The sequence below is a fragment of the Podarcis erhardii genome (genome assembly GCF_964252035.2).
Source record: "Podarcis erhardii genome assembly, chromosome: 11".
NCBI lineage: Eukaryota > Metazoa > Chordata > Lepidosauria > Squamata > Lacertidae > Podarcis > Podarcis erhardii.
This window is the reverse complement of record NC_138501.1, coordinates 18,803,376-18,822,367: the sequence shown is the minus strand read 5'-3', so window position 1 is coordinate 18,822,367 and position 18,992 is coordinate 18,803,376. Positions and strand designations below refer to the sequence as shown.

The following is an 18,992-nucleotide window of genomic DNA, read 5'->3' as shown; positions in this document are numbered from 1 at the left end:
TGGGAGGCAGAGATGCAAGAGGACATCAGAGGATGGAGGAAAGGAAAGGGACAGAGGCCAGTGTTGCCCGTGGCACCCCTGACCATCATTCAAGGCACCCCAGGGTGCCATGGCACACTGCTTGAAAACCACTGCCTTAACTGAATGAGTCATCCTTTGTTAACACTTAAGCTCCACAAGGAACTTCCAATATTTCAAAACTTCATAGAACAAGCTTCCAACTCCATTGTGTCCCTTTAAAAATGCAGTGAGCATCTTAGCTTTTCTTACAGAGAGCCCCACAGCTGACAGGTTCTATCTGAACCAGGTGGAAATGACATTATTAAATTGAGGAGGCATGGATAACATGGCACTTTGAGCTGAGTTTGGAGATACAATGGTCTTTAGCAGGAAAGACTTAGTTCTTATCTGGTACCACAATAAGTTTCTCAGATGTTGGAAAGCCAAATACACTCCCCCGGCAAATCTGATTTGAAGGCCAAAGATTGGCAGTAGTTTTTCAGACCATTGCAACCGGTTTGAGAGCAGGATCATCTCCAACAGTATACACCAAGCTGGGCAACCTGTGACTCTCTAGATGTTTTTGAGCTACCATTCACTATCATCCCGGACAACTGGCCATGCTGGCTAGGGCTAATGGGATTTGAGAATCCCACAACTTAATATGAACAGAAGGGGAAAGAAGGATGACAACCAACTAAGGAGAAATGGCCTATGAAACTGAAGGACTATGCTGAAATGGTGAAATTAACTGCCAAATTAACAAGACGTAATGACTGAGTGCTTAAGGAGGAGTGGAGTCTACTGATGGATTATCTATCAAATTATCACCCATATATGAAGTCACTGGCAGGATTTGAAATACAGGCAGTGGATTATTGAAAGAATTAACGATAGTGGGGTTTAGAACTGCTAGGTTGGCAGGAGCAGGGACCAAGCAACGGGAGCTCACCCCATTGCAGGGATTTGAACCGCCAACCTTCTGATCGGCAAGCCCTAGGCTCTGTGGTTTAACCTAGAGTGCCACCCACATCCCTTGAAGGAGGATTATAACACAACAGAATTCAAAACGGTAATGAATAACTGCACATTTATTCAAAATCCAATGAAAACTATTTAGTTCAATTAGTACAACAGTGATAACAGCTTCTCAAAGTCTGACAGTCATTTACACCTCCAGAGCCACCCTATCTCATAGCACACACTCCAGGTAACTGCCCCCCCTCCCTGGGGATGGTACTGCCCACTTTGAGAACCACAGAGTTTAAACCATTGGACCATCTAGCCCAGTATTGTCAGCTCTCACTGGTAGTGCCCCCTCCCAGGCAGAACTACTTCCGGCTCTATGAAAGATCATTTAACTGGAGATGCCAAGGGCTAGATCTGTTTCCGTAACCCCTGATCTATGAATCCTCTCTGCAAAGCTTCCATGAAGTCAGCTCTAATAGCTAGGGAACCTTTTTATGCCATGAAACATAGTTAAGTGTTAGGATGATTAACGCTCAGTGGGGATCATTTGAAAAAAGCAGTTCTTTGGGGCGTATGGGGTTTTCGCAGAAATTGCCTTAATAGGTTTGCCACTCGAGCAGTTTTTGCACCTCTTCCTTCTTCTTTTCATATTGCCATATGGCTTGCTGTTGCCTGTATCTCGAGTCCTGGAAAATGTTCTTCACTTGCTGGGCAAATCCAGGGCTATCTTCCTGTAGTGTGTTAATGGTCTGGAGGATGAAAGGAGTCCTCTCCCTTGGGAGTGGGTTATTCCGCGGCCTCATTGGGATGACGGTGTATCCTTTGTGCGGTATGGTCAATGCACTGAACAGACACGTGCAGAACTGAAACTCGCACCAAAGCTCATTTAAGAAGTTTTCAGTCAGCAAGATGATTATCCAAGCAGATCCATTCATTGCATCGTTTAAATTTTCAAACAGATGCCTCCCTCCAGGCATTTCGGCAAATATGATTCCTGGTTTAATGGAGAATTCATTCTGTAGCAAGTCCTGGACTCTAGCAGCTTCCTCGACATCTTCCTCAGCATGAAGAACCACAAACCTGTAAAAAACATCTCCAGCATCTTCGTCACTGCTGTGAATTTCTTCAGTATTGGTATCGCCACTAGTTTCCTCACCCAGTGACAGTTCAAACGTTTTGGGCTTTTGCTTAAAGCTTTCTTGTCCTGGACTTGCATGGTTGTCCTTCATGCTGTTTCTTGGAGAAAAAGGAAACGTTCTTTTGGAGTTTCCATTTCCCATTGCAGCAAAACACCCGGATCTAAAGACGATGAAGTATCCCGATTTTTCCAGTCTATAGAATAAATGAAAAAGAAGTTCAGAAGGGAAAAGATCTCCGTCTTTTAACATGGCACAAGATTCATTCAAAGCTATTCTGAAATCACAAGGGAACTAGGGCAGCAGTGGTGGGGGAAGCAGAAGTTTTTCAAGGCAAGACTGGAAAGTACATTACAGTGAAAGCATGTGAAGCAGCAGCAAGGAGGAGGAAAAAGGGGATTTAAGAGCCTCTCATATACATACACAGAACAGACCACTGACTGCAGAGCTCTGGAGAAACTATAATACACACAATTTTGGACTGTGACATGATAATAAACCTATAAAAGGCTTAGGGAAGTTTTTAATGTTTGATCTTTTATTGTGTTTTTAATATTCTGTTGGGAGCTGCCAAGAGTAGCTGGGGAAACCCAGCCAGATGGGTGGGATATAAATAAATTATTATTAATTATTATTATTATTATTATTATTATTATTATTATTATTATTATTATTACAACATAATACAGGATATTAGTTAGTTTCTGTTGCTATTTAGACAATGTATTTCTCCCAAAAAAAGACAGAACACATGTACATAACTATTAATAAACTTTTTAGTTTCTTGCAGGCCTTTGGGGTTGTTTTATGTTATGATTTGTATTGTTCATAATTGGGGTGGGTGGTTTTTTTTTACTGAATATTTTTTATTAATGTTGTAAACTGCCCAGAATGAAGCACGACAATTTCAAAAAAACATTATATGTTACAAACCTGGAAAGGCCCCTATTTTAGACTGCCTTTATACTTCCCCATTTTTAGTTACTTTAGCATTTCTATTTGCTGTGAAAAGGAAACAGGTATCTAACACTTCAGGTAGTTAAAGCTCTGGACATCAGCAAATGGCTGCTGAAATACTTCCCCTGCAGCTGTTTCCAAGCATTGGCCAAAGGGTTAACTAACAGGGCAACACTGTGTAGCAGGTCCCTGCCAAGTGCACACCAAAAAAAAGCACTCCGAGGAATGTAGGCATCCTTTGCTCTCAGAAGCTGCTTACTTGAATCTACAACAGGAAGCCATCCTTTCAGACCACACAGCACATGCTAAAGAGTCTTTGTCCCTGTCAGTGGTGTGAGTTCGCTGAATAGATGATGCATGTGAGCTTATCAACTCCCCCAAATAAGCAAACCGCAAATGTGCTCACTATGTTGAATATTCTGAAACTACCACGCCAAAGAAAACCCACAGGCCAGGATCTAGAGAGCCTAGGGTGCAATTGGAAAGGAATTGTTAAGAATCATAGAACTAAAGAGCTGGAAGGGACCCTGAAGGTCATCCAGTCCAACCCCTGCAATGCAGGAATCTGAACATGTGGTCCCCCATCCAATTTGAAACCATACCAGACCCTGCTTAGCTTTGCAAATGTGCTAGCAGTTTTATTGCTGCAAGTACCACTCATGTACTAGGGAGGGGGGGTGTCACTTGTTTCCCTAACTCAGAGCTTTCCAAACTGTGTGTTGCAAAATGTTAGTATATCGGCTGCAGTGTGTCGTGCAAACACTCTTATAAGGGGTTAGTTTAACCCTCAGTTTGCTAGTAAAACTGAGTTACTGTGTCGCGAAAGGATGCATGTCTAAAAATGCGTCACCAACATGAAAAGTCTGAAAAGCTCTGTCCTAAGTGGTGATATTTATGTATACTGCACTGCCACTTGCATGGGTGTAATATAATAAAATAATAATAAAATTATTTTATTTATTTATTTATTTATTTATTTATTTATTTATTTATTTATTCATACATACATACATACCCCGCCCATCTGGCTGGGTTTCCCCAGCCACTCTGGGCGGCTTCCAACAAAGATTTAAAATACATCAAAATGTCACACATTAAAAACTTCCCTGAACAGGGCTGCCTTTAGATGTCTTTTAAATGTCAGGTAGTTGTTTATCTCTTTGACATCTGATGGGAGGGCGTTCCACAGGGCAGGCGCCACTACCGAGAAGGCCCTCTGCCTGGTTCCCTGTAGCTTTGCTTCTCGCAGTGAAGGAACCGCCAGAAGGCCCTCAGCAATGGACCTCAGCATCCGGGCAGAACGATGAGGGTGGAGACGCCCCTTCAGGTATATTGGGCCGAGGCTTTAAAGGTCAACACCAACACTTTGACGTAGCCGGGGGGGGCAGCTGCCCCCCCCCCGCTCAAGTAAAACAATAGAAATACTTAACTAACTGACCAATCACATCAGTCCTGCCCCCCAACAAAAGTCCCTTAACAAAAATCCTGGCTACGCCCATGGCCACTGGGGATACCTCCCTGACTCTCAGGTCAGCTTAAGGTGGTAGTGAGAATGAGGGACAGCAAGCAGGCAAATTCATAGATACGGCTATCAATGGCCGCATTTACCTTTGGGTCCCATGGCCCTGAATACCAGTTGCTGGGGAATATGAGCAGCAGAATGTTAATGCACACATGTGCTACTGATAGGCTTCCCATAGCCAGCAGGTTGCTTATTGTGAGAACAGAATGCTGACTGTGGTGTTCTCAAGGAGGGGTTGAAATTTAAATGGTAAAGCCATTGCTTTCATAGCAACCCTTGCTGGAGAAGCCTGGAATGAGCAGTGAAAAACGAGCTGTGCATACAAGATCGATTATCTGATGAATATGTTACCTTTCTGTATGAAATGCTCATCAGACCAGGCTCAGATGCAGCTGCAGACTTTGGCTGTTTTATTTTGGGGGGAACAGCACCACCTCATGGCACAGGTACACTGCAAGTGCTGTATTAATATGCACTTTAATATGCACACATGAAACCGTAGCCAAAAGCTGGCCTGAGCCCAGTCTGTTTTCCTATGGCAGTTAGTACTGTGCAGAGAATATATCTTGATATAGAACAGGTTGGAATTCCCCATCAGTGATTCCCGCATTTTACTTAACACACAACTAGGATTAAAAGGCTACCAGGCAGACATAAACCAGGCAACTTTCTTCATGGCACTTCAGATACAGCCAGGCAGCTCTGATTTTAGGAGCTGGAATGAGGTTGTTTTTCACAGCTTCTGTTCCCTCCAGCCTGAATGTTTCAGCTCTACATCCAACAGGTCTAATGTTTGTAATGAATCTGCTCTGTGAGTCTAGCCAATATTCCAGAATACAATGAATCCACCTAGAGGGCGAAGACTTAGAAAAAGTTTGGCTGAATGCTGAAATGGCTGAGATCTCCAGTCATCTTTGGTCTGAGCAAACAACCATTGGCATCTGTTATATTTAAGGTTCTCAGTGGACAGATACGCAACAGCAGAGACAGGCAGAGGACTAAGTGTAGCCTGTCCATCTGGAGTCATTAAGTGTCTTTTGCAGGAACACTTCCTGTACTCCTGGTTGTGAATGCAACCAGGCATGTAGAAAACTGTTGCTATGCCCTGACCCTATGAACCCTATAAACATGAAATAATCAACACAGGAGTAGAATCAGCAGAAAGGACATGCATAATAGAGGAGCTCAGCTGTAAACATAAGACATAAAAGAATTCCATTGCAGAACCTGCATACTATTTCCTCAATCTGCTTCGTTCAACAGCTCACATTTTAGCTCAGTTGGTCAGAGCGTGGTGCTGGTAATGCCAAGGTTGAAGGTTCGATCCCTCTATGGGAAAGCTGGATATTCCTGCAATGCATGGGGTTGGACTAGATGATCCTCAGAGCCCTACAATTCTAGGATGCTATAGACATACCAGTGTGAGCTTCGCTGTGACTTTCAGGTGAAGTTCAATGCAGGAAACCAGCCACAGTTTTAAAGGCAAGTAGGAATAGAAGCAGTCTCATTTATTTATAGCAGACAAAGATAGCGAAAGGCAGTGACACCAGGGAATTGAGCATCAGCTTGAGATCTCAAAGGGCCCTCAACCTAATTAACTTCCTGGCTAAAAACTGCGAAATAAACTCACTCAAATTACCTTGCAGATGGCAAATGTTCTTAATAGCTGATCCACAAACCAATAGATACAAGGTGGTTAAGAAAGGAATGGTTAGAGGAAAAACATAATACAGCCCCGGGAAAAACAACAACAAGACTTAAAGTTGCAACACTTTATGAACAATTTACTTTCCCCCATTACTTCTTGTATGCTCTCAATGAAAAACAAAACCTGGCACACCTAAACCCCTATGTTATATTGTGTTTTAAGTTCTAAAACATGTTCTAGTCACATTGGTCCAACATCCCTCCCCTGACCCCCAAATCAGAACATGTGAAACAATAGTTTTTATATAGATCAATTTGAATTGAAGAGTGCAGTATGCAGCCCTCTGGGTGATACAGAACTCTTCCTCAAACTAGATGTTTGGAAAAGTAAGGTAAACCAAAGGAAGAGATGTTTTGATGACAAGGGTTGCTATTGTGCCTGTTTGGAGAAGATTTTTTTACTCACATACAAACTCTGTATAAACCCCAAATCTACTAACATTAAACAGAAGCACAAAAACCCCAAGAGAAAAAATATCCAGCTACAACCACACTTCCTTCTTTTTAAAAGCAAAAGAACTCAATTTTCTCTTATCCCTACTCTCTTAAAAAAGTCTACAGTAAGCAAGTCTTACATTGCCTCTTAAATATAGTCAGGCAACGGGGAAATCCAAGTCGCAACTAGAAACTCTCATGTTCTTTGCAGGCAATTTTTTTTTTTTTTTTTTTTTACTTAACTAGTAGAATAGTTTTACCATGTTGAAAAACATTTTTTCAGCTTTTACTTCTATGAAATGAATCCTACAAACTTCTTGGCTGATTTATATTATGCACGGTGTTTTTAAAAGACAATGGGTGGTGTGTCCAACTAAATCATACTCAAAGCAGACCCGCTGAGATAAATTAAGTCAACTGATTCCAGTGGGTCTACTTTGAGTATGATTCATCTGGACACCACACCATATGGCTCTTCAGAAATCTGAGACAGAAACAAGAAGTTGGATTTCCAGAGATTCCAAATCCAGGGGCATCCAACATCAAAGGGAAGACAGCAGCAGATTGCGACCCACCTCCTCTCTTACTTCCAGCATTTTCAACTTGATACCATCACGTTCCCTTTTCTTTTTTTAAAAATAATATTTATTGAACATTTTCAAATATAACAGAAAAAAGAAAAAAGAAAAATAAAACATCCATTTTATAACCTTATTTTCATTGATATCCTTTCAGGACTTCCCCGCCCCACCCCCTTTTGTATTCCAATTCCTTCAAATAGATTCAACAAGTTCTTACCCCAAATTTTAAACTTATTATGATTAACCCAATGTTAAAAATGTTTTTCCATCCCCTAAAATCGACCCCGCTCCCTTCCACGAGTTCCCCTCTTTAATATGCAGAACAGGTTAAAATAAAAAAGATAGAAAAAAGAATAAAGTATAGTTTAACACCCTTTGGATTCCAATATCCCCCCCCCCCCTTTCCCGGTTGCGTTCCCCAGTGTCCATCCCTGCTGTCATCCTGGAGATCCCACATCTAGGCCGAAATCCTTCACAAGTCCACTTTGCCGTCTTTTTAAAAGTCTTTGCCGCCTTTTTGGTCATCTTTAATTTTAAACGTCCAATCTTGAAAAAAAAACTCTATCTCAAAAAGGCCCATTTTTTCCATCCAAATCTCTATATTCAAGAGCAAAAACTCCAATTTTGTTTCTTTAGACCTTTCAAATCTGGATGTCCCAAATGTTCCCACTTCCAACTTTATCCAATTCTTATTGTTCATGTTGTTCTTGTTATTCTCTCTCCTCAGTTTCCTCTAGTTTCATTTCCTGCTCCCCTGCAAAAATGTTCTAATTCCAAAAGCTTCTAAATCCTCTACAGAGGCTTTGTTATTCAGGAACAAAACTTTACGTCAAGTCCCTTCCATTTTTCAATAGATAAATCCATTGTCTCCTTTAGTGTAGAGACCTCTGTAGACAAAATAGTATTCCATTTCTGCAGTTTCCCAGGAGATAAGAAGTCCTGTTCAAATTCCATACCAGCAATACTTGTAGTGTCCCACATCCCCTCTAAAGGGATTATAGTGACTCAGTTTCCTTCCAGATCACACCCAACAGTCAAAGCAACTTGTTATTCCTTATTTTAAACAATTAATATCCAATTTGTAACGAATATAACCGGCAAAGTCCTCGTAACAAAGTTCTCTTTTTATTCTTCAACTTTGACAGCTCCTTTGACAGCTGTCAAAGCCTCTGTTGCTCCTCTCCCGGCGCTCTCGCGGATCGCTCCCGGTTCACGGGGGGGGGGGGGTTTGCCTTTTAGCTCACATTTTACTTTTCTCCTCCAGCCCAATCTTATAGTTTTCCATCGTGAAATTAGTAACTTTAGTAACTTTAGTAACTTTATCAAAATAAGGTAGCACTCGATCTTAGTTGTCAAATCCTTTGCTTTAATTCCTCTACGACAGGGGGGAGGCTGACTTCCTTTTTGCACCTCCCCCGCTCGCTCCGAATTTAAAAAAAAATTTCCCCTTTTTAAGTCCAGTTTCCAATTACTCACGGGTTATTCTTTTTGATCCAAATTTTCAATGGAAGAAGTCAGCGCTCTCCGTCGAATGGCATGCGGCTTCGCTCCGGAGGGGAAGCGGAGGACTCATAGCACCACACCCCTCCCCCCGGCACCCGCTCCGCAGCCTTTAAAAAGGCTCCTTCGCGGGTCGGGGGGCGCAAACGGTGCCCGCCGAGTCACCATGCCCATGGGTTTCAGCGCCCATGGTTTTTGAGGGTCCCCGCGTCGCCGGCGCGGTAGGACCCAGCCCCTGCCGAGCTGGCTCCCTCCGGAGCTCGGAGGGAGTCCGCCATTCGGCGATGGCGCCAACCCACAGGCTGGAAGATGGTTTAGAAATAAGCCCCTTTCCCTCCTGCTCCCAGAATTATGCGGGTACTGATTTAGGCTGCTCTGACCTCTAGCTATCAATAAGGCCTTTGGTTGATTTGATTTACGTCCTATGCCCTTTTAAAACGCGGTGTGTTTGGGGGGAGGGGCATTATCGGGTTGTTGTTTTTATTTTGATTATATATTTTGTGGTTTTATATTTTGATTTTATTCTGTGAACCGCCCTGAGATCTCCGGGTATACGGCAGTATATAAATTCTAATTCTAATAGCCTCTCAGCCTTTACAGGAGTGTTGAACAAATAAAATAACTGGGGAGGTGGGGGGGTGGGAGCTGTGAGAGAAGCATCCAGTATAATAATAGTTGTTTTAATAATTTGTTATTTATACCCCACCCACCTGGCTGGGTTTCCCTAGACAGAATATTAAAAAAAGAATAAAACATCAAACATTAAAAACTTACCTAAATAGGGCTGCTTTCAGGTGTCTTCTAAAAGTCAGACAGTTGTTTATTTCCTTGACATCTGATCTATCAATCCAGTAACTAGATTTTGGTAGCATCATCTCTTTTAAGATGCCACAATACTCTTTTCTTTCTCTTCCCCTACTCTACAAAAGACTGAAGACACGCGAAAGCCCATTGAAAAGAGGGTTGGGGGGAGCCGTCTGCCTGCCAAAGGGGGGCTTCGCGTCGGACAAGGGGCGAGGGAGATGAACGGGGGTCGCCACTCCTGGAGCTTCACCTGCAGCATCTGGTTGAGAAGCAGCACTTACCTGTCGAGCAGGTGAGCCTGGTCCTTCTCCCCGCGGCGGAGGCGTCCGGGAACGTCCAGCTTCTCTCCCCCTGCGGAAGTTGTGGCCGGGAGGCGTTGTGTCTCAGCGCCTTTTACGTCCGGCTGCTGCTGAGAAAAGGGGAAGCATGACATGGACGGGGCGGGCCCAGAGCTTGAACCCGTCGCTTTTTCTACAAAAGCAGCAAAACGGAGCTTGCCACCCCCTCTGCCAGCTTCCCATCCGGAGGGAGCTGGCCAAAGAAAGGAGCAATCGTGTCCCTCGGGTGGACCCGTCGACATTTCCGACTGATGTAAACACAAGTACAGTATCAGGACTGTGTAACACACAATGGTAACACACAATGGCATTGGGTGTGGGGGTGTGTGTGTGGGGTGTGTGTGTGTGTGTGTGTGTGTGTGTGTGTGTGTGTGTGTTACGCATAGAAGCCAACTCCTAGGGGCCAAGGTCATTTCACCCTCCCCCAATAAAATATTTGACGGGGCCGTCCCCCCCAAAAAAGTTGATAGGCATTTCCATTATTGATTATATGGGGCGAGGCTTACCTGGGCTCCCCCAATATTTTATTCAAGTTGGCACCCTTGCTCTTACCCTTGGATAAATGATATTTGGAGTGAGTTTACATATAATATATAAGGTTATTGACAATTATATGTGCATTAAGATAATAAGATTACAGTGGTACCTCGGGTTAAGTACTTAATTTGTTCCAGAGGTCCATACTTAACCTGAAACTGTTCTTAACCTGAAGCACCAGTTTAGCTAATGGGGCCCCCTGCTGCTGCCGCGCCGCTGGAGCCCAATTTCTGTTCTTATCCTGAAGCAAAGTTCTTAACCTGAAGCACTATTTCTGGCTTAGTGGAGTGTGTAACCTGAAGCGTATGTAACCCGAGGTACCACTGTATACGCATGTGTATATTAATGTATGGTGGGATATTTTTCTTTTTCCTCCATTCTCACTTTTTCTTTTTTCCTCTTTTTTTATAAATGAAATTCCCTTAATAAAACAACAACAACAAAAAGTTATACAGATGTCATTTTACCCAAATTCACACTTGAACCCTGCAATCCACAGCACCCCTGCCAGGTAAGAAACCCCATTAAACACTGTGGGGCTTATTTCTGAGTGAACATACACAGGATTGTACCGGACCCAGAAGCTGTACGCCGGCTTCCTTGGCCAATAATGTGAGATGAGCACCGCAACCCCAGAGTCACCTGCGACCTTTTACACTGTATATACCAGCAGAATAAGCTGGCAGAGTTCTGAGACCATCAAGATTCTGTGGGTGGTGGTAGATTACATGTTTGCATATTTCTCCATGTTAAAATATCATTGCATATAGAAACCTAGGACAAGAGGAAGAGGGCTTGACTAAAACCGCTTCCTCTGATACTCAAACTTTTGACTCTCAGAGAGTCAGAATTTCCCACCCACGGCCTGAAGTGGCACAGCTCACTTTGCTAGCTCAAAATCCTATAACCTCATTCTGTAGCATGTGAGAATTTCTCTCACATTTAAAGATGGTACCTGCCCCAGGTTTCCCCCACTCATTCTTATAGGGAAGACTTGTGCAAGAAGAGCCGCTCATACCTTCTATAACTACCCATTGAGTTTTATAGTTCTTTAACCATTCATGGTCTCTTTTAAAAAACAGACAGAAAAGCAAATAAACCTAAATTCCAGTAAAGTTGTCCTCTTAGAACAATGACTTCTGCCTGTGTAGTGGGACTTCTGTTTCTCTCTCCCCATGTGCTCCTCCAATCTGCTCCAAGCGTTCCAGTCTTGAACCACTGGCTATAGAGTACTTAGACCTTCAGAGGGACGCGGGTGGCGCTGTGGTTTAAACCACTCAGCCTCTTGGTCTTGCTGATCAGAAGGTTGGTGGTTTGAAAGCCTGTGTTCCGTTGTACCAGAAGCGGCTTAGTCATGCTGGCCACATGACCCAGAAAGCTGTCTGTGGACAAACGTTGCCTCCCTCGGCCTGAAAGTGAGATGAAATTCGAACACCCTATTCCATAATAATAATAATTTTATTAATTATACTCCGCCCATCTGACTGGTTTGCCCCAGCCACCCTGGGCGGCTTCCAACATACAGTGGATGCTCGGGTTGCAAACGTGATCCGTGTGGGATGCACGTTCACAACCCGCAGCATCTGCGACCCAAAGTGGCGCGTCTGCGCATGCATGGGTTGGGATTAGGCGCTTCCGTGCATGCGCAACTGCCGAAACCCGGAAGTAACCCATTCCGGTACTTCCAGGTTTCGGCGGTCTGCAACCCGAAAAAATGCAACCTGCAGCGTCTGTAACCAAGGTATGACTGTATATAAAAATGTAATAAAATAGAATCATAGAATCATAGAGTTGGAAGAGACCACAAGGGCCATCGAGTCCAACCCCCTGCCAAGCAGGAAACACCATCAGAGCACTCCTGACATATGGCTGTCAAGCCTCTGCTTAAAGACCTCCAAAGAAGGAGACTCCACCACACTCCTTGGCAGCAAATTCCACTGTCAAACAGCTCTTACTGTCAGGAAGTTCTTCCTAATGTTTAGGTGGAATCTTCTTTCTTGTAGTTTGGAACCATTGCTCCGTGTCCGCTTCTCTGGAGCAGCAGAAAACAACCTTTCTCCTTCCTCTATGTGACATCCTTTTATATATTTGAACATGGCTATCATATCACCCCTTAACCTCCTCTTCTCCAGGCTAAACATGCCCAGCTCCCTTAGCCGTTCCTCATAAGGCATCGTTTCCAGGCCTTTGACCATTTTGGTTGCCCTCCTCTGGACACGTTCCAGTTTGTCAGTGTCCTTCTTGAACTGTGGTGCCCAGAACTGGACACAGTACTCCAGGTGAGGTCTGACCAGAGCAGAATACAGTGGCACTATTACTTCCCTTGATCTAGATGCTATACTCCTATTGATGCAGCCCAGAATTGCATTGGCTTTTTTAGCTGCCGCGTCACACTGTTGGCTCATGTCAAGTTTGTGGTCAACCAAGACTCCTAGATCCTTTTCACATGTAATGCTCTCAAGCCAGGTGTCACCCATCTTGTATTTGTGCCTCTCATTTTTTTTGCCCAAGTGCAATACTTTACATTTCTCCCTGTTAAAATTCATCTTGTTTGTTTTGGCCCAGTTCTCTAATCTGTCAAGGTCGTTTTGAAGTGTGATCCTGTCCTCTGGGTGTTAGCCACCCCTCCCAGTTTGGTGTCATCTGCAAATTTGATCAGGATGCCCTTGAGTCCATCATCCAAGTAATTGATAAAGATGTTGAATAAGACCGGGCCCAAGACAGAACCCTGTGGCACCCCACTAGTCACTCTTCTCCAGGATGAAGAGGAACCATTGATGAGCACCCTTTGGGTTCGGTCAGTCAGCCAGTTACAAATCCACTGAGTGGTAGCATAGTCAAGTCCGCATTTTACCAGCTTCTTTACAAGAATATCATGGGGCACCTTGTCAAATGCCTTGCTGAAATCAAGGTAGGCTACATCCACTGCATTCCCTTCATCTACCAGGCTTGTAATTCTGTCAAAAAACGAGATCAGGTTAGTCTGACATGACTTATTTTTCAGAAATCCATGCTGACTATTGGTGATCACAGTATTCCTTTCTAGGTGCTCACAGACTGTTTGCTTAATGATCTGCTCCAGAATCTTCCCTGGTATTGATGTCAGACTGACTGGGCGGTAATTATTTGGGTCCTCTCTTTTCCCCTTTTTGAAAATAGGGACAACATTTGCCCTCCTCCAGTCTGCCGGGACTTCGCCTGTTCTCCAGGAATTTTCAAAGATGACTGCCAGTGGTTCTGAGATCACATCTGCCAGTTCTTTTAATACTCTTGGATGCAGTTCATCTGGCCCTGGAGACTTGAATACATCTAAACTAGCCAAGTATTCTTGTACTATCTCCTTAGTTATTCTGGGCTGTGTTTCCTCTGCTGAATCATTTGCTCCAAATTCTTCAGGTCGGGCATTGTTTTCTTTATCGGAGAAGACTGAGGCAAAGAAGGCATTGAGGAGTTCAGCCCTTTCTGTGTCCCCTGTTTGCATTTCACCATCTTCTCCTCTGAGTGACCCCACTGTTTCTTTGTTCTTCCTTTTGCTACGAACATACCCATAAAAGCCTTTTTTGTTGCTTTTAACCTCTCTAGCAAGCCTGAGTTCATTCTGTGCTTTATCTTTTCTGACTTTGTGTCTACACGTGCTGGCTATTTGTTTGAATTTCTCTTTGGTAGTTTCCCCCCTTTTCCATTTTTTGTACACATCCTTTTTTAATCTTAACTCAGTTAAAAGTTCTTTAGATAGCCACCCTGGCTTCTTTAGGCACCTTCCATGTTTCCGTCTCATTGGTATTGCCTGAAGTTGTGCTTTTACTATCTCCCTCTTAACAAACTCCCAGCCATCATGAACTCCCTTTCCTTTTAGTATTACTGTCCATGGGATCTCACCCAGCACTTCCCTAAGTTTTATGAAGTCGGCTTTCTTAAAGTCAAGAAATTGAGTCCTAGTATGCTTGGCTGCTCCTTTCCGCTGTATAGTAAACTTCAGAAGAGCATGATCACTCGCGCCTAATGATCCTTCCACTTCTACCCCACTAACCAGGTCATCAACATTGGTTAGGACCAGATCTAAAATGGCTGTTCCTCTTGTTGCTTCTCCCACTTTCTGGACAACGAAGTTGTCTGCAAGGCCAGTGAGGAATCTGTTTGACTTTATGCTCTTGGCTGAGTTAAATATATAGGGCTGCCTTCAGATGTCTCCTAAAGGTTGTATGGTTACTTATCTCCTTGGCTCGAGGGTCGCATAACTCCATACCCTCCAACATTTCTCTGATGGAAATAGGGAAAAGCAGAACATTCCAGGATCAAATCAGAAACTGGGACGGCTTCTGTAAATCCGGGACTGTCCCTGGAAAATAGGGACGCTTGGAGATTCTGCCATGCACGGTGGTTCACTAGGTATTCAATAAAGCTCACAGACGCTGCTTGCCTGAGATTGTGAAATGGAGGGAAATGTATGACAAGCTCCCACCCATGTTTGGTAAGGCTGTGTTATCAAAGTTGCATTATGCAGAACCATTAAAAGCCACTTTCAGCACAATCATTATAGGCCACATTCACACCACACCTTTAAAGCACTATAAAACCACACTCATGGCTTCATCCAAAGGATTCTGGGAACTGTAGTTTGTTAAGGGTGTTGAGAATTAATAGGAAACGCCCTATTTCCCCACAGAACCACAATTCCCAGTGCCTGTGTGAAGAGGGATTTGATTGGTAAACCTCTCTGAGAATTGTAGCTCTGTGAGGGGAATAGCGGTTTCCTAACAAAACTCAGATGTAAATGTATGGTGTGGCTGTCACCTGCTCAAAATTAAATCCTATGGAATTCAAGGGTGACCTACACCCCAGTTAAGTATTGCAGCCTAAATTGTTCAAATACAGGATGTGGGAATGCAGGATTAGACCAGTGTGTCACTGTATTTAGCATTTGGTTTCAGGCAATACAAGCAGATCAGTTCATGTGAAAGGCATGGTGTTGATATTTATTCCCTGTCCTTACTCTTCAGCAACTGACAGATAGAAGTTTATTTCTGTTATGACACATACTGGTTCAATGGCTTTCCCCACAAATGAGAGAAACCATGTACGTATTGATTTATCTATTTATGACCATTATACCACAAGCAGTTGAAGTTCTCAAGCAGAAGTTTCTGTTGTGACACTCACTCCCTGCCCCAGCCTCAGTTGCAACAGCACATTTATTTTACATAAAAACTATTTTCAGACTCTTTCGTGTCACATTATTTCCAGAAGGCAATGCATGGAATTTCCCTCTCATCAAATATTTGCTAAATATACAATTTCCCACTTCCTCTTGTGCTTCTGGGTCTCTTCCCCTTTCTTTGTGGTCTCGGTGTCTTCTTGCAATTCAACCACTAAACAGCACATAGTTGATGGTAATGATAATAGTAGTAATAATAGTAGTAGTGGGCTCTGACTCAAGCCATCATTATAACATGAATAATACATACATTAAAGGAATATTTCTGTTGTGGTAAAATAGCGTGAGGGAAAGCCATTGGAAATGAAAGCTGTCAACTGATGCTGAAATCAGTTCATTTTTAGTTCTAGGAAGGAAAGATAGGAAGTGCAGGAATGGATGGCAAAGAGGAGTTTTCAAAGGTGTACCAAGAGCAGTAAATCCAACACATTCTGAGTCACACTACTCTTACTCAGGTGCAACTGATCCCACCAATGCAGATGTCTGCTAAAATGCTCTTGCATGCTATCTGATAGGATATACAGTTAATGTTTTTAAATATAAGTTGTTTAGAGACCTTTTAGGGATCAAGTAAGTCTCATAGATTATTGTAACGTTGTCTACATTGGGCTGCAGTTGAAGATGACTTGGAAACTTCAATTGGCTTCAAACACAGCAGCCAGATTATTGGTGGGGTTCCCCTGTTCTAAAACAGAGGCATTGGCTGCCAGTTCATTTCGGGGCACAATTTCAGGTGCTCAAACTGGTGTTTAAAGCCCTAAATGACTTATACTCCAAATAGCTATGAGACTGCCTCCTCTACAGACTTCTTGGGTACTAAGATCTTGGTAGCTCTGCCACCCTCATTTCAGCAGCCCCTAGATTGTGGAATTTCGTCCCCTATACCGTGGTATCTTGGTTCTTGAACTTTATCCATTCTGGGAGTCCGTTTGACTCCTGAAACAGTTCGAAAACCAAGGCGCGGCTTCCGATTGGCTGCAGGAGCTTCCTACACTCAATTGGAAGCCAGAGAAGCCATGTTGGACGTTCGGCTTCTGAAAAACGTTTGCAAACTGGAACACTTCTGGGTTTGCGGCATTCGGGAGCTGATTTGTTCAACAACTAAGCCATTCGGGAACCAAGGTACCACTGTATAATACTTTCCCATGAATTTCCCATACAGCAGAGGTTTTCAACATTTTTGAGTCCATGGCTCCCTTGAGCAACTGCTTTCTTTCTGAGGCACCCCTGTGGTACTCAGGAGCCAGTTATGTCACTCCTTGCCTGCAGAGCCGGCAGCCCCTCATGCTTTATCGAGTGTTCCCTCAGCCTCCTCTCTCTCCCCTCCCCTTGGGAGTCCTCTGGGCAGTAGCTATCATTGTCCCTGGTCTCTGAGCTGCCCTTCCCATACAAAAGAGAGGTGCCTCCTCACACCGCCCCCCAGTGGCCTGGGAAGAGGATGCCCCCAGCCTTAGTGGCCTAACGGAGACTGGACAAACGTGAGGCCTTCACCTTACCTCGGGAGGCAGCTGCAGGTGCTGCCGGGCTCTCCTTCAGCACTGGGCACTCACCTCCCAAGCAGGCCTTGCACACAGCAAGCACAAGGCTGGCCGGCGCAGTGCCTGCCTGCCTGCCCAGCCTCCCACTTGTCTATCCATTCCCAACAGCAAGGGCTGACGGACTGGCTGGCTGGGTTCCCTTGCCTACTTGCTTGCTTACTGCAAGGCCACCTCAGCTCCTGGCAACCAGCACCCCTTGGCCAGCCCCAGAGGCACCATTCACCTGGGGAGAACATTGTAGGCAGGGCTGCTGCAACAAAAGGCTGTGCAAGCCTTTGGGAGGCAGACACGAGAGGGCTTCAGAAGGGAGGGAAGGAAAGAGGGACAGAGGCCAGTGTTGCCCTGACCATCGTTCAAGGCACCCCAGGGTGCCATGGCACTCTGGTTGAAAACCACTGCCATAGAGGGAAGGACTCTTGGAGCCTTCAGTGAGCTGCAGTGAGTAACTGGCTAGACATTTTGACAATCAAGTTGGCCAACTACAGAGTGACCTTGCCTCTGCTGTTGCTGCAGTTCCAAGTGATGGGTTGCGAGATTGGTTTCAGCTTATATGACCTGATGATGGGCTCAGAGTGCTTCTGGCTGTACACCTGATCACGTCTTGACCTCTTTCCCTCTTTGCTTATATTTAGCAGAGCAGATTTGACTGGTTGGGTCCAGACTGGCCAGCTAAACCAGTTGAGGACAGCTGATGGGTCTCAAATCTTAGGGACTTCTCCTGCATCCAAAGACGCCAGGCTCTGGTCAACTGAGCAGATGAGGCCAATAGTGGGTCCAATGGTTAAGAAAGCAGTTTCTGCACATGCTTGTAGAGGGAAGTGAGGGGCAGATAGGGTTCATCAACCTGGCAAGGTAGCCCACCTAGGAGAAGAAAAACTGATGCTAAACCTCTGTTACACAAATTGGTACACCTTTTTCTGGTACACCTTTTTCTGGTACACCTTTTTCTGGCAACTCCTGCAGCCAAACCGGGACACAGCGAATTGCTGCGCTTTCCTTTGGACCACATCAGCGAGGCTGAATGGGAGGTCTTATCATCTAGGCACGCCTGGACTTCCATACACACTGGCCAGGCTTGTGCCCTGGGGAGGCCGCTTTGGTGCTGCTAATGCAGTGATCTGACTTACCGTAACTCCTGGAGGCATACTCTGTGGTATGACAAGATGAATGGTTGCCAACAAGTAGGATGTGTTACAGTAATCCAATGTGGGGCTCACCTTGAATTTGCTCTGGAAACTGCAGCACAACTGCTGCTGAATTATTATTAGGTAAGAGCACCTGCAACTGTATTAGGCAGCAGTCATGTGTAGACTCAGACCACATGGTTACATCAGAGAGCAGGAGATAGACTGCTTATAAACACTATAGTATTTTTAGATGACTACTGGTTATCCAAATTCACCTATCTCGTGCATGTTAACAAGGTGGTTGTAAATGGCTCATTTCTGGACCAATGAAGTGGGGCTGAAAAGCTCCCAGCTGGCATACTTACGAGGGTATCATACTTTGTTTTCAACAGATATATTTTTGTAAGATTCCACCCAATTTACAGCCAGATCCTGCGAGCGTTACTTTCAACAGTCTTTGCTTGTTCCACTGTGTGGGTTTCTTACATATGCTTCACTAACATGCAGTGGAAGCTGCAGCAATTGCTGGATTTCAGCATGAGTCAGCGTTCTATTATGAAAACTGTATTCAGGATGCCTGTCTTCAGAAATAGAGTATTGTAGAGTTTTAATGCAAGAAATAGACA

At 44.2% G+C, this 18,992-nt stretch overlaps 1 protein-coding gene across 4 annotated transcripts; it reads right to left on the bottom strand.

Moving 5' to 3' along the window:
• Positions 1-1,073: 1,073 nt before the first annotated feature.
• Positions 1,074-18,416, bottom strand: TICAM2 (TIR domain containing adaptor molecule 2). Of its 4 annotated transcripts, XM_081880560.1 has the most exons (3): positions 18,367-18,416; positions 9,893-10,017; positions 1,074-2,301 (listed from the first exon to the last, which is right to left on the bottom strand). In XM_081880560.1, exons 1-3 carry the CDS (start codon positions 18,382-18,384, stop codon positions 1,566-1,568), a joined length of 879 nt encoding a protein of 292 aa, XP_081736686.1. In that variant the 5' UTR covers positions 18,385-18,416; the 3' UTR covers positions 1,074-1,565. The 4 variants fall into 4 exon arrangements, with proteins under 4 accessions (XP_081736686.1, XP_081736685.1, XP_081736687.1 ...); XM_081880559.1 differs by lacking the exon at positions 18,367-18,416 and having other exon boundaries at positions 9,893-10,214; XM_081880561.1 differs by lacking the exons at positions 9,893-10,017; positions 18,367-18,416 and adding an exon at positions 9,582-9,873.
• Positions 18,417-18,992: the final 576 nt, after the last annotated feature.